Source organism: Larus michahellis, chromosome 4, assembly GCF_964199755.1.
Source record: "Larus michahellis chromosome 4, bLarMic1.1, whole genome shotgun sequence".
NCBI classification, from domain to species: Eukaryota; Metazoa; Chordata; class Aves; order Charadriiformes; family Laridae; genus Larus; species Larus michahellis.
Window position 1 is genome coordinate 2,016,943 of NC_133899.1, and position 12,440 is coordinate 2,029,382.

Genomic DNA, 12,440 nt, shown 5'->3' on the forward strand with positions numbered 1-12,440 from the left:
CCGCCCGCCCGCCCGGCGCTGCGCGGCGGCTGCGCAGAGCGGGGCCGCCGCCATGAGCGAGGAGCGGCTGCGGCGGGTGCGGGACCGGGTGCGGTCCTTCCCCGACTTCCCGGTGCCCGGTGTGCTTTTCCGGTGCGGACGGGGACGGGACCGGGACCGGGGACGGAGAAGGGACGCGGGCTCGCCGCCCGCTCCGCTCCTCTCCTCGCCGCCCATCCATCCTTCCTGGGCTTAGGAGCTCGGTCGGGAGCCAGACCAGCCCCCGGAGGTGACTAACCCCTTTCCTTCTCTTTGCAGCGATATCAGCCCCTTGCTGAAGGATCCTGGAGCTTTCAGGACTTTGATCGATCTTCTGGAAGAGCATTTGAGGGCGTCTTTCCCCCGAATCGACTTTATTGTAGGTGAGTGTTGGTTGCAACACCTCTGAGGCCAGGACAGAGCACCCTGTCCTCGGGCTGCCCGGGGGGGGAGCGTGGGGAGGCTCCTCTGCTAATGGGGCAGGGAATACTATAGCCTTTGGACGTTGTAGTCACCCGAACGTTGGCCTCTATCATATGGTAACGCCGGGACAGGTTATACCCTTAACTTACTGCTGTAGTTTCCTAAAATACTGGTTTGGGATGTGGCAGACTCCATCTGACACTTCAGTGCCAATTCCGTAATTCATTGCTTTCATCATTAAAGAGAGTCAGGAAGTACCGAAAAGTACTGAAAGACAGTCAGACTGAAAGTCTGACGTAAAGTCCTACAGGCGTGCCTGTAAGGTCTCGCATAGTCCCCGTGGCAGGCACTCTGTTCCAGCACGTTTTCCTTCTCAGGGGGCTTTTTTGAGCCAACAGAAACAGCCTTTGTGGTGGTAACACGTTGCAACACACCTATGAAAGAGGCTGAGAATGGAAGTGCTTAGAAAAGCAGTGCTCGGGCTGGGTCATAGCCCAAAGTTCAAGGAGTCTAGACCAAACGTGGTCCAAATGCCTCATGTTAACTGAAGTCTGACCCCCGGTGGTGCAAACTCCCTGGCTGTGTGGCCAAACTGATACTGGAGCTTAGCTGAGCTTATCTCTAAGAAGAAGAGCCAGAGGAGAGGCAAAATAGGCTGATGCGGTGCCCGGAAGCCCGTCAGCAGCACATCTTGGCGAGCGCAGGCAGTGCAGGAGTGTGGTGTGTGTGTTTTCAACCCATAGAAATGGCTGTAAGAGCAGATTGCTTCTAGAGACACTCTGCTGAATACGGGAGGATAAACCTGGGGTATTGTGCAAAGACACCCCCAGTCGAATGACTCTCTTCTGTGCTGCTCTGCTCCCCCCAGGCCTGGACTCCCGTGGCTTCCTCATAGGCCCCCCCCTGGCTCAGAGACTGGGCATCGGCTTCGTGCCGATACGGAAAAAGGGGAAGCTTCCCGGTCCGACTGAGTCAGTCTCCTACACGCTTGAGTATGGCAAGGTAATGCCCGGGGAGAAGAGGGTTTCCGGGCTGGGGGGTGTCAGCGAGAGGAGGGGGTGATAAAACCAACGGGGTGGTCCCCAAGCTGGGTTTCACAGCCAGTGCTGATGCCACGGGCAGCCTGGCATGGCACAAGCTTCAGGAGCGGCGCTGAGCTTCACCGTGCCCTGGCATGGCGGCTCCCTCCCCGAGCCATGGACACGCGGTTTGTGTCGCTGAGCCGCGCTGTGATTTTTTTGTAATTTTTTTTTTTGGGGGGTGGGGGCATGATAACGACTTGATGCTAAATTGCTTTCTTTGGCTTGAATTCAGGGGCACGAATGTGGAGTGTGTTTCCCACTCTTCCAGTAAGTGCTATAAGTAAATGCCTTTATTGCATGGCTTCAAAACAGAGCGCTCGCCTCGTAACACCGCAGCCTCTCCGATTAAAGAGCAGAGGTGTGAGCCCAATAACACGCTACCGCTGGTAACTAACGGCACCCAGGGACCGGCAGCAGAAACACGGAACCTAGGCATTCTTTATGAGGATTGTTTGGGCCAACCCTTGCGTGGGACAAGTTCATCTGACACAGGACGTGCCTGTGGCGGTTTGGATCTGGCTTGGTGGTGCTGTCCAAGCAGAGAGCTCCAGCCCAGTGCATTACAGGAGATTTTCCTCACTGGAAAGCTGCTTCAGGATAAGGTTTCACGAGGGGACCATAACTCACTTGATGAACGTTCAGGATTTTGACGTGCCAGAGGGTTGGCCCAGCAGTCACCTAACCCGCTATATATTTTCGTGGTACTCCCCTGTAGCTGGAATATGTGTTTTTTGGGGTTTTAGGTGCTGAGTGTTAAGGTTGCTCTCGCTGAAGACTCGTCTGCGTTCCACCGCGTGTTAGCAGTTTGTGAAGCGTTTCTCTGTAAGGCAAGACTAAAATGAAGCTACTCTTCCCACCCTGCAGGCTGAGCTTGAAATCCAGAGCGACGCCGTGGAACCAGGACAAAAAGTAGTTATTGTAGATGACTTGCTTGCAACTGGAGGTGAGAAGCAGATGGTGTTAGAGCATGTGTAACCCACGGACGCGTGCGTTGGTGACAGCAGGAGCGGCTGTGGGGTTTGAAGCGTACCTCGGCACTGCTCCTCGAGTGACGATGTTTCTGCTCAACCTCTGTCGTGCAGGTACCATGTGTGCAGCCTGTGAGCTGGTGAAGAGGCTGAAGGCTGAAGTCCTGGAGTGCCTGGTGATCATAGAGTTAAAACTCCTGAAAGGGTCGGAAAAACTCGAGTCCATCCCTTTCTACTCTCTGCTGCAGTATGACTGAGGAGGAGCTGGGAGAAGGGAATGCACGTCATGAGCTGTGCACGAGTTTGGGCTTTATTCGGTGACTCTTTCTTGATGTCACAAGAGGGTGGGTAGGGGGGGAACCTACAGTTTTGATTCGGGCCAGATGCTATACAATCCTAAGTCCTATTTATTTTCCAAGCTGCAGATTAAGCTGTGTTGAGCGTAGGGATCCTTTTTGGAGTTCATCCTTTTGGGAAGAAGGAACAGCCTGATTGTTTTTGGGGAGGGAGACCAAGATGCATCTTCACCAAATATTTTTTTTTTTAGGAGACCAAAGTGAAAATACTCCAGCTGAGGCAGGAGAGCTCTGATAGCTTTGGGGGCCCAGCGTTCCCCTTCATTTGAGCCGTGCCTGGTCAGCCTCCGAGGAACCCCTTGAGAGTTTGCCAAAGAAACACAGATGATGGGCACAAAGCGATGATTAGTCTAAGGGATAAACTCCTATGTATTTGACCGCAGTGAATGGTCCGGTTGCTCTCCGCTGTCGCTCACGGCGGAATAGGCTGCTCTTACATTAAGGTAGTGCTTCCTAAAGAGAATTAAGTGCCTGCCGAGCCCTGTGTCCTGAGAGCGGGAGGCAGCCGCTGCCAACGCGGTGGAGGTTGCTGGTGTAGACGAGCTCAAACACCAAGTCAGCTTGCAGCTTGGCTTGTGCTCTCCTTCCCTTCACCCAGCAGGAAGCTGAAGGTCTCTGCTGTAGGAAACCATCTGCCTTCCTTTGGTCCGGGATAGTTCTTAGCAGTGGGTTTTGCAAAACTAGGAGCCATCTACATCAGGAGAAGTAGCACGCAGCGGGGTGACAAGCAGTGAGGAAGGGGGCCATGCATATGCTCGGGGCTGGTTGCCCGCCTTCTGTCCAGCAGCACTGGCACCTACCAAAGCCTGCAGCTGCAGCCAGGAGCAGCTTTTATTTAGCACAAAATCCCCATCTGCTGCAAGATAGCTGCCTTCCCTGTGCGGCTGCCTTCCCTGTGCGGCTGCCTTCCCTGTGCGGCTGCCTTCCCTGTGCGGCTGCCTTCCCTGTGCTGCCTTACCGGGGCACTGAAAGGATGATGCTGGTTTGGAGCCCATTCATGTTGCTATGTTTGGTGTCAGATAAAGGCACGGGAAAGACAGAAAAGGTGTTACGCTTGCAGCCAAGCTCCAGCGGTCTCACTCGGGTTGTGTGATGGATGAAGCGGGGTTTGGAGATGCTCCCTATAGCATGGTTCACTTTGGTCACAGGACTAGCTAAGACCCAGCGTGCCAAAACTTCCACATGCCTGAAAACATAAGGGACTGTGTCCCTGTCTTTGCAGGGGCTGAACTCACTGGTAAAATAAATGTCGACTTATTTTTTCTAAACTGTCTGAGAGCTGTGCTTGCAGTAGCTGAAGCCGTTTATTACCCACGTGAGCGTCCTCCTCCAAAACCAAGCAGTCAGTGGAGAGCGAGGCGGTGGCATGAGCTCCCCCTTGCCACCCCACATGTGTGGAAGGAAAGTTGGCCGGGACTGAGCAGTTCAGGTATCTTTTCTCTGTGCCTGGCACCCCTCTCTGGCCGGAGGCGGGTGTACCCAGGCTGGTCCTGCTGGTTGTAGTGGAAGCGCCCAGTACCAGTGGGATCATAGACAAGCTCCCCACAGCTCAGCTCACCTTCCCCATCCAGCGCGCAGGGATGCCGCACTCCCTGCCCTTACACTTGTAAGGGCTATTACGGCTATTTTTATCACTGTTTCCTGAAAAGCCACTTCAGTGGCTGCTCAGTTTGCGCCGAGAAACACCATTCCCCGGGGAGAAACCTCCCCCAGGGCACTTGTTTTCGCAGCCAGCCCCTGCGCGGAGCCAAGGGAGGCAGCGCCTCGCGCGCATTCTTGGCACAAGGAGAGGGTCCCTGCTGCGAGGTAGAGAAGGGAAAAATTAGTTCCACCCCAAAGAGCCGTGGAAAGCAGCTGCGTGCTGTGGAAGCGAGCGTAAGCCCCGCCAGTGCCAGAGCTGGCTGTGTGCAGGGCCAAGGGGTGACATCAGGGAACCCAGGGACGGTACCTTCACGTTGGCCGGGCTGTGAGCGACTGTTGATGTAATTGCTTGTAGAGACGGGGCTGTGCAGGGGTGGCTTCCAGGCGGGAGGAAGGTTTTTTTGTCCCAAGCAGCAGAACGGGAGCTTGCCGCGAGCTCCCCTGGGGCGCGTGCGTGGCTGCCAGGCTGCCGAAACCAGCTCCTCTCCACCGCAGCGAGGTCCGTTCAGCACAGCCGATAGCCCGGCCTCGCACCCCAGCCCTGTGTATCCCTCCAGCCTCCAGGCTGGGTTTAAACCCTCCTCCCTGGAAACAGGGCTACCTCTCGCCAGCAGTGCTAGCCAATTGGCCTGCACGATGGCGAGCAGGGTCCTGGAGGAGGAAGAGGAGGAGGAGGAGGGCCTGCCTGCTCCCTGGGGCAGCGCTACGGGGATGCTGCCAGCCTCCGAAACCAGCGCTTCAGGTGGGGACACTTCCCTGGACCAGCGCGGTCCGCCACCCAGAGGGATGAAAGACAGTCCCTGTTCCGTGCGAGTCCTCGGTGTCCCATGCTAAAACCAGCAGAGTTTGGCTCAGAAAGCGGTGCGAGGTGCGCCCGACGCGGCGCTGGGCAGGGGCAGCCCCCACCTCCTCCCTTGTACCCCACGCTGCCCCTCCTGCGGCAAGCGCTGACCTGACCTGGGCGCTGGGCCAGGCCAGCACCTCCGCAGCCATCAGAATCCTCTTTGTCCCTCTTCCCAAACCACTTCAGCCAAGTGACCCGGGCTTTCCCCTGGGGAAGAAGTCCCCCTGCGCCCACCCTCAGCCCTGGCTGCTCCTGTCCCCACGGGAGCTGCTCCGCAGTCCCGATTTACAAAAGCTGCATTCAGTTCCCTGCAAACCCACGCTCACTTTTTCCAGTAAGGCTTTCTCCAGGAGCTGGATGACGATCCAGCCCTTCCCTGCGTGTGCCGGCCGGCGCCAATTGCCATGGAGAGCCACGGTGCTAACACGGCATAGACAGGCAGCTCACGGAGGAAGAGCGCTGGGTTAACACAAGTCAGCTATATTTAAAACATTTAATACAAATATGTTTTGACAAGTCCCGTAGTTGTTTCCAGTGAGTGCTGGAGATGCGTTTTCCCCTCTCTTAAAAACAGAACAAGGCCCAGAACTCCCAAAAACATCAATTTGTGACGACTTCTCTCAGTCCTTCCTGCCTGTTACCCTGCCCAGTCCTGCCTCCACCCCAGCAGGGCCGTTGATGGAAGAAGCCTCCTTTATCAAACCTTCGTGAGAAACCTTCTGCATCAAACCTTCAGGAGAACGCAGCAAGCCAAGCAGAGGTTGTTAGTTCCTCCTCACAGCTTGCGTTGTCACTCCAGGACGCAGGACTGCCTGCCTTGAGCTCAAGGGTTAGGGACCCTGGGCAGACCTCAGGGACCCTGGCAGAGGAATTAGTTAAATTAAGGCATTTTGCTCTTCCTCAGACATCCCTGAGGACGAGCCTCCCGTAAGACCACATCGGATCCCAGAGCGCAGTCAGGATTTGCTACATTTAGAGGAGATTGCACAAGGGAAGCCTCGACCCTTGGGGGGCTTAGGGGGCTTCTGCCTCCTTTGCCGCCTTGGTGAGCCTCTCCGTGATGAGGCCGAGGTCCTTCCCTTTGTCCAGTTTGATGTAGGTGTCCGTCCTGATGGCGTGGATCCCCACCCAGTCGGGCAGCAGCTCTGCGAAGAGGCGCAAGTGTTTCTCCATCTCGCCTGCGAAAAGAAGTGGCAGCCGCCGGGTCAAAGTCGGGTCAAACTCCCCAGCCCTTTCCTCCCGCAAAGACCCTCCCGCGCCAGCAAGGACATCCCCCGCCCCCGGCTTTCCTACCAGGAGGCATCTGCGCGTCGTAGCTCTCGGCCATGCGGGCACAAGCCACCTCCATGGCCAGCGCCTGCTTCTTCTCGGCCACAAAGACGTTGCGCAGGATGCGGGCCATGGCTGGCAGCCGCCCCAGCATGGCGAGCCGCTCCTCCTGCCGCGGGTCCCGCGTCATCAGCGCCTGCAGCTTCTGCGCCTCCTTCGCCCGGATCTTGGGGAGCAGAGAAGACGGGGTGAGACACAGGCAGGTCGTGTTGTCCCCCGCCCTGCCCGGCACCGGTGTTACGGCCAGGACTGAATTACTCACCCTCTCGAGCAGGGCCTGGGACACCCCTTTCAGAGCACTGGAGGTGCTGGCAGGGGACGGTGCTTTGGAAACCACCGGTTCCCCCGCACTGGCTTCAGCGGTTCTTAAGGCCAGGTTGGCAAGAGCTTTTTCCATCTGCTCATGTGGAAGAGGGAGGAGGAGTTGGGTTACAGCTGAGAGCCGCTCGCGCTGGAGGAAGGAGAAATTTCCCCTCCACCGCCCCCGCCGCCACCCTGCAGCCCAGCGCTCCCACCCCAGCATGTCCGACCCGTCCTGCCTGCACAGAGGACACTTTGGGGTGCTTCATCTCCGCTCCCAGCCCCAAAGTCAGCACTGACAGCTCCTCTAGCCTGAAACCAGCCTTACACCACACCTTACACCACAACCTGCAGCGGTAACAGCCAGGCTTGCGTTCCCACCTGCCTACATCTTACAGCGCTCCGAGTCCTGTGGCTCTGGAATGATCCTTCCCAACCCCTATCTGGTAACATCTTCCCGGAGAGACACGTGGTTTGAGGTCTGCCCGCCACAGACGGAGCCAGACCCTGGTCCTGACTCACCTTGGGGGTCAGCATCCCCCGAGCCGTGCTCAGCACCTCCTGGGCCGTGGTGAGCCTGCCCTCCTGGGGCGGCTGCGGCAGCTCTGCCGGGCTGACGTCCGGCACCTCGTCCACGTTGAAGCGGGGATGCCAGCGGGTCAGCTTCTCCTCCGGCACCACCATGGGAGGGCTGAGGGCGGCCAGGAATGCCTGAAGAGGGGAGAGAGCTGTGTCACGGCACCTGCGGGCCAGGTACGGGGGAGCCGGACATTGCTCTGCGCTCCCAGCACAGTTTGGCAACACATAGCAGCTGGCTTGGGGGAAATTCAGAGCCAGGAAAGATTCCAGCTGCCATCTTCTCCACTCGAGAGCATCCCACAGGAACCAGCAATGTCCTTTAGCCTGGATGCCAGCCCGCTCCTTCCACCTGCTTCTCTAAATAGTGACCAGAGCAACCCCAAACCCCAAAAGCGGAGGGCACTGGGGGAGCCTCACCTTGTGGTGCTGCTTGACGATGTTCACCAGGTTGCGGTTGAACTCCTTCCTGCGCTCCAGCAAGCGCGACGCCGACAAGTGCGGGCGGCCGTCCACTTTCTCCTCTGCAAGGAGAGACACATCAGCATCACCCACAGCACCTCGGCCAAGCACGGCAACACCGCGACCAGGCCCAAGCCTCGGCAAGGATGGGATCAGAGCCCTGCCGTGGGGCTGAGTCGCTGCCAGAAGCGCTACCCTATCATCCTCCCGCTTGTCCCAAAAGTGTTTTCCACTTCCAACACGCTCAGACCCTTATGTGCCAAATGATTATCTGACCAAGCAGAGGGCATCCGTGGGGATTCAGGGATCCCAGCCAGGATCCAGTGTGCCACAGCTCTCAGGCCTCCCCCCGCAAAGCCGTACATACCTTCCCCCAGCACCGGCTCCAGCGTGAGCTGATAGTCGGACTTCTTCACGCCATTGCCAAAGGTGGGGATGTTCTTCTCTTGGCGCAGCCTGTAGGAGGTGGGGTACACCGCCTTGATCTGCCCCATGTGCCGCTCCTCAAACTGCCTGCCACAACACCCAGAGAGATCAGGAACCCCAAGGGCTGACACCAGGGCATCACCCCGACAGCTTCAGCTGGGACCCCAGGGCTGCCCACTGCTGCCCACTTACTTGCGCATCATGTCCTGCACCCCCTGCTTGACCTTCGCGAAAGTGATGGTCTCAGCACGGTTGAAGAGCATCCCGGCGATGGTGTCCACACTGCGGAACATCTCCGCCAGCACCTTGAACTTGTAGGGCAGCGTGAGCCCCGGGGGCAGGTCCTGTGCGAGGGTGTGGAACCGCTGGTACGCGGGGGGCTTCTCACTGCCAGGAAAGGAGAGGGGTCAGGGTCCCCCGCACACAACAGCCACGGGCTGTGAGGGTGAACACAGTGCTGGGACAGCCCCGAGGGTGCAGCCGGGGACCGAGACCGGCCAGGACGGTGGTCCCACTGCTGACAGGGCTGACCTCAGAGCCTAGGAGCTGCATGCTCACCGGTTTAGGGGAGATCCCTCTCCTCCCCTCATCCCAAATCTCTTCTCTGAGAAACCAGTGCCAGCATCTGGGTCACATCACCCACCCTTCATGTCACAGGCAGGGACATGGATGCCCCAGCGCTCATAGCAGAGTCAGGGGGGCTTGGACCACACTCGAGTTTTGCTCCAGAGAAGCCCTGTGCATGCAGCGGGGCCAGCCAGCGCTCCCACAGAGCCCCCACACCCCCTCACAGGGGTGGCAAGACCCCTGCAAAGCCACTGTGGGGCCGAGCAGCAGAACAGGGCTGTGGCAGCCAGCGGGACACCCCGATTAGCCCTCAAAGCTGCTCCTCACCCAGCCTCTGCCGCTGGAGCTGTCGACTCGGTGTCCCCAGATGGCTGCGCTCCCGGCGTGGCTCTGCTTCCCGCTTTCTTCTCACGGATCCGCAGCTCCAGTTGCCGCACTTGCTCCAGACGGCTCCGCAGGTCGGCGGTGGCCGCGGCGGGGACAGGTGGCAGCTGGGCCAACTGGGCCAGCGCCTTCACCCTCTGCAGGCGGCACCGTAGCCCGGCCAGGTCCTCCTGGGTGGGGAGGGGGCACAGGGTCAGAGCAGGGCTCGCACACCGGCAAGAAACGCAAAAAAATGGAGCAGAAAGCCAGGCTTGTCACATACCCGCTGCAAACGTCTGGTTGTCCCCGGGTTGTCACCTGTGCTGGGCCGTGTCCCCCCATCCTGTCCCTCGCCAGGGGAGCGGGTGGTGCTGGCCGGGGGGTCTGCTGCCGGGTCCAGCGAGGGTGGCGTCGGGGGGCAAGCAGTGGCTGGAGGCGAGGGGCTGGCGGCCTGCAAAAGAGTGGAGGAGCATTAGAAGCTGCCCCGGGACGTGCAGGGAACGCACCCCCCCTCCCCGGTGTCCCCCCCACCCATGACCTTGCACTAAAGGGGGGGAAGCCATCGAGGGGTCTGCAGTAGGGGCAGGAGGCAAGCCCTGGCGTAGGGGGGTGGTGGTGTCTGCATCAGGAGAAGGGGGACAAGCCCAGGGGGGGTCTGCACTAGGGGAGGGGGGGTCAAGCCCTTGCGGGGGACTGCTCCGGAGACGGTGTCCTGGTTTTACGCTCCGTCCCCCCCCCAGTCACTCCCCCCATCCCCATTTTAGGGCCGCAACCCCGACACCAGCATCTCCCTACCGCGGCCGGCAGCCCCGGTTCCGCGTCCCGGTGCATCTCCAGCCTCTTCCGCGCCGACTTCCCGCTCGGCTCCCCGGGCCGGGCCCTGACCGGCGACTCCCCTTCCATCTCCCGGCGGCTCCGCTTCCTGCCCGCCAGCCCCCGCACCACCGGGGAGCCGCCGCGGGACGGGGTGCGCGGCGAGCCGGGCAGCGGCGGCGGGTGGGCGCTGAGCCCCGCCGGGGCACCGTCCTCCTCCGCCTCCCGGTGCACCGGGGGCCCGGCAAGGGCGGCCTTAAGCCGGCGGCCGCCGCCGCGCTTGGCCGGGGCTCCGGTAGCCGCTTTCGTGCGACCGAAGAAATCGGTGAGACGGAGCTGGGCCATAGCGGCGGTGGCGGTGGTCCCGGTACCGGTGGCGATGGTCCCGGCGCGCCGACACGTGCGCCCACTCCCGCGCGCGCCAAAGGCTCCGCTCTCGGCGGGAACCCGCGCGGCGGTAGCACCGCCCACCGGCGGGGCGGGATGGGTCACGTGGGGCGGAATTGGCGCCACGGGGCTCTTAAAGGGGCCGTGCCTCCCCGTAGGGGTGTATCCACGTGGGGGACGGGAGGGGGCCGTTTGGCGGCGGGGGGACCAGACCCGTTCCGGGGAGGCCCCCTCCGACTTTGCCCGGTGCCGCAGCGCCCGGTTCGGGGGACCGGCTGGTGCACCGTGTGCCCCTGCCCGTTGCAGGGAGGGAGGGAGGCTGCCCGGCCCTCGGCTGGTGCGGGGGGCTGCAAGGTGGGAGACCCTGAGCGGGGCAAACAGCACCTGACATGGCGCTAACCCCGCCCCCTGGGCTGGTGGTCACCCCTCTTATCTGCTCGCCCCAGCACGCTTGGGGCCAGGGAGCTGCTTGTTTCCAGCTCGCGTGGGGCCGAGCCCTGCCCAGCTCCCAGCAAGAGCTCTGCGGTGGCCGTGGGGTCCCTCCAGGGACGCTGCCATTGCTGCCTTCCCCCACATCTCTGTTTCTGGGAAGTGCCTGGTGCTCCAGCTCGGGACAGCCATGGGAACAAGGGGTTCCAGAGGCACCCAGAGCACCCCTTGCCCCCGGCATCCCCCTGCCCCACGGCGTGGCCGTGCGCTAATGGCACTGCCCGGATGTGGGAGAAGCTTGCTTGCCCATAAAACGCCTCGCCGGGCACTCAGGCTGTGCCCGCAGCACATTAGGGGGCCGCACCGTTCTCCAGCATCTCTCTTAAAGCCTGAGCGAGGCCGGCAAAGTGAAGCAGGGCCACTCAGGGCCGGATTCGGCTACGCGAGGCAGGGCTCTGGGGTGCCGTTCCCCGTGCCCATTTACTTCCACAGCCTCCATTCCCAGCCCAGCTGCCGGCTGTGGTGCGGCGGGTGCTCGGGGCCGGGCTGGGGGCGAGACGCCAGCATGGGCGCCATGCGCCACCTTTTCCTGGATCCGTTCTGGGTAGGGGGGATGCAGCCTGGGGCTTTTGCAGCGGCGATTTCCGTGTCTGGGTTTCACAGGCGTGGTGTTAATGCAGAGCTTCGCGGCTCAGCGTTGACGAGTGTTTTATTTATGCGAGTGAATCTGTCTGGGTCACAGCGGTGGGGATCGATGTGGCCGGGCAGAAGGACCGAGACCCTGCTCTGAGGATGCTCAGAAGCTGTTTGGGTGCCCAAAGCCCACCCCAGCTCCCTCGAGGGGCTATGCCTGGCAAAACTCTGGACACACGTGCCGAGGGGGCCCTCAGGCTTGTCCTGCCTGTGGTTCGGCAGCTACGGTGTGGGCAGTGATGTCCGGATGGCTGCAGTTTCTACGGCACGTCTGGGGCTTGGGCCTGGGTGGGGGGAAAGAGCCCCAAGAGCGATGGAGGGAGCCCAGGGAAGGGAGCAGAGCCGCTGAGGTGGGGAGCAGGTCGGCAGAGTGCCATCTGGATGCCAATTTATTAAGTGTGCTTGGAAAACAAATGCGGGGAAGCCAAAGAATGCGGAGAATTTCATGGGCCAATGCTTCCTGTTAGGGAATGGCAGTTACCAGCGCTGCTGGGGTGCTGCCCGCTGCCCCACAGCCGCCGGCGATGCTGCCCTCGCCACCAGCTGTCCCCAGTGCCCAGCGTCCTCCCAGCCAGGGCTCAGCTCACCCAGCCCCCGGGGTGCATGACCATGCCCCCGGCCCCACCATCGAGGCACCCAGCTCCCCTCACCTGGGCACCCAGCTCCGTGGGCGCGTGGCTGTGTGTCTGGCTCCCCAAGGAGTGCGGTGGCCACCCAGCTCTGGGGATACGGGACCGTGTACCCAACTCCAGGGACATGGGAC

The 12,440-nt window shown here is 60.9% G+C and overlaps 2 protein-coding genes across 2 annotated transcripts; one reads left to right on the forward strand and one right to left on the reverse strand.

Moving 5' to 3' along the window:
* Positions 1 to 27: 27 nt before the first annotated feature.
* Positions 28 to 4,120, forward strand: APRT (adenine phosphoribosyltransferase). Its single transcript, XM_074582694.1, has 5 exons — positions 28 to 132; positions 298 to 401; positions 1,310 to 1,443; positions 2,388 to 2,466; positions 2,606 to 4,120. Exons 1-5 carry the CDS (start codon positions 53 to 55, stop codon positions 2,746 to 2,748), a joined length of 540 nt encoding a protein of 179 aa, XP_074438795.1. The 5' UTR covers positions 28 to 52; the 3' UTR covers positions 2,749 to 4,120.
* Positions 4,121 to 5,791: 1,671 nt separating this feature from the next.
* CDT1 (chromatin licensing and DNA replication factor 1) lies at positions 5,792 to 10,631 on the reverse strand. Its single transcript, XM_074586857.1, has 10 exons — positions 10,151 to 10,631; positions 9,639 to 9,806; positions 9,320 to 9,546; positions 8,618 to 8,812; positions 8,367 to 8,512; positions 7,958 to 8,061; positions 7,484 to 7,672; positions 6,924 to 7,058; positions 6,626 to 6,827; positions 5,792 to 6,510 (listed from the first exon to the last, which is right to left on the reverse strand). Exons 1-10 carry the CDS (start codon positions 10,511 to 10,513, stop codon positions 6,347 to 6,349), a joined length of 1,893 nt encoding a protein of 630 aa, XP_074442958.1. The 5' UTR covers positions 10,514 to 10,631; the 3' UTR covers positions 5,792 to 6,346.
* Between the last annotated feature and the right edge of the window lie 1,809 nt (positions 10,632 to 12,440).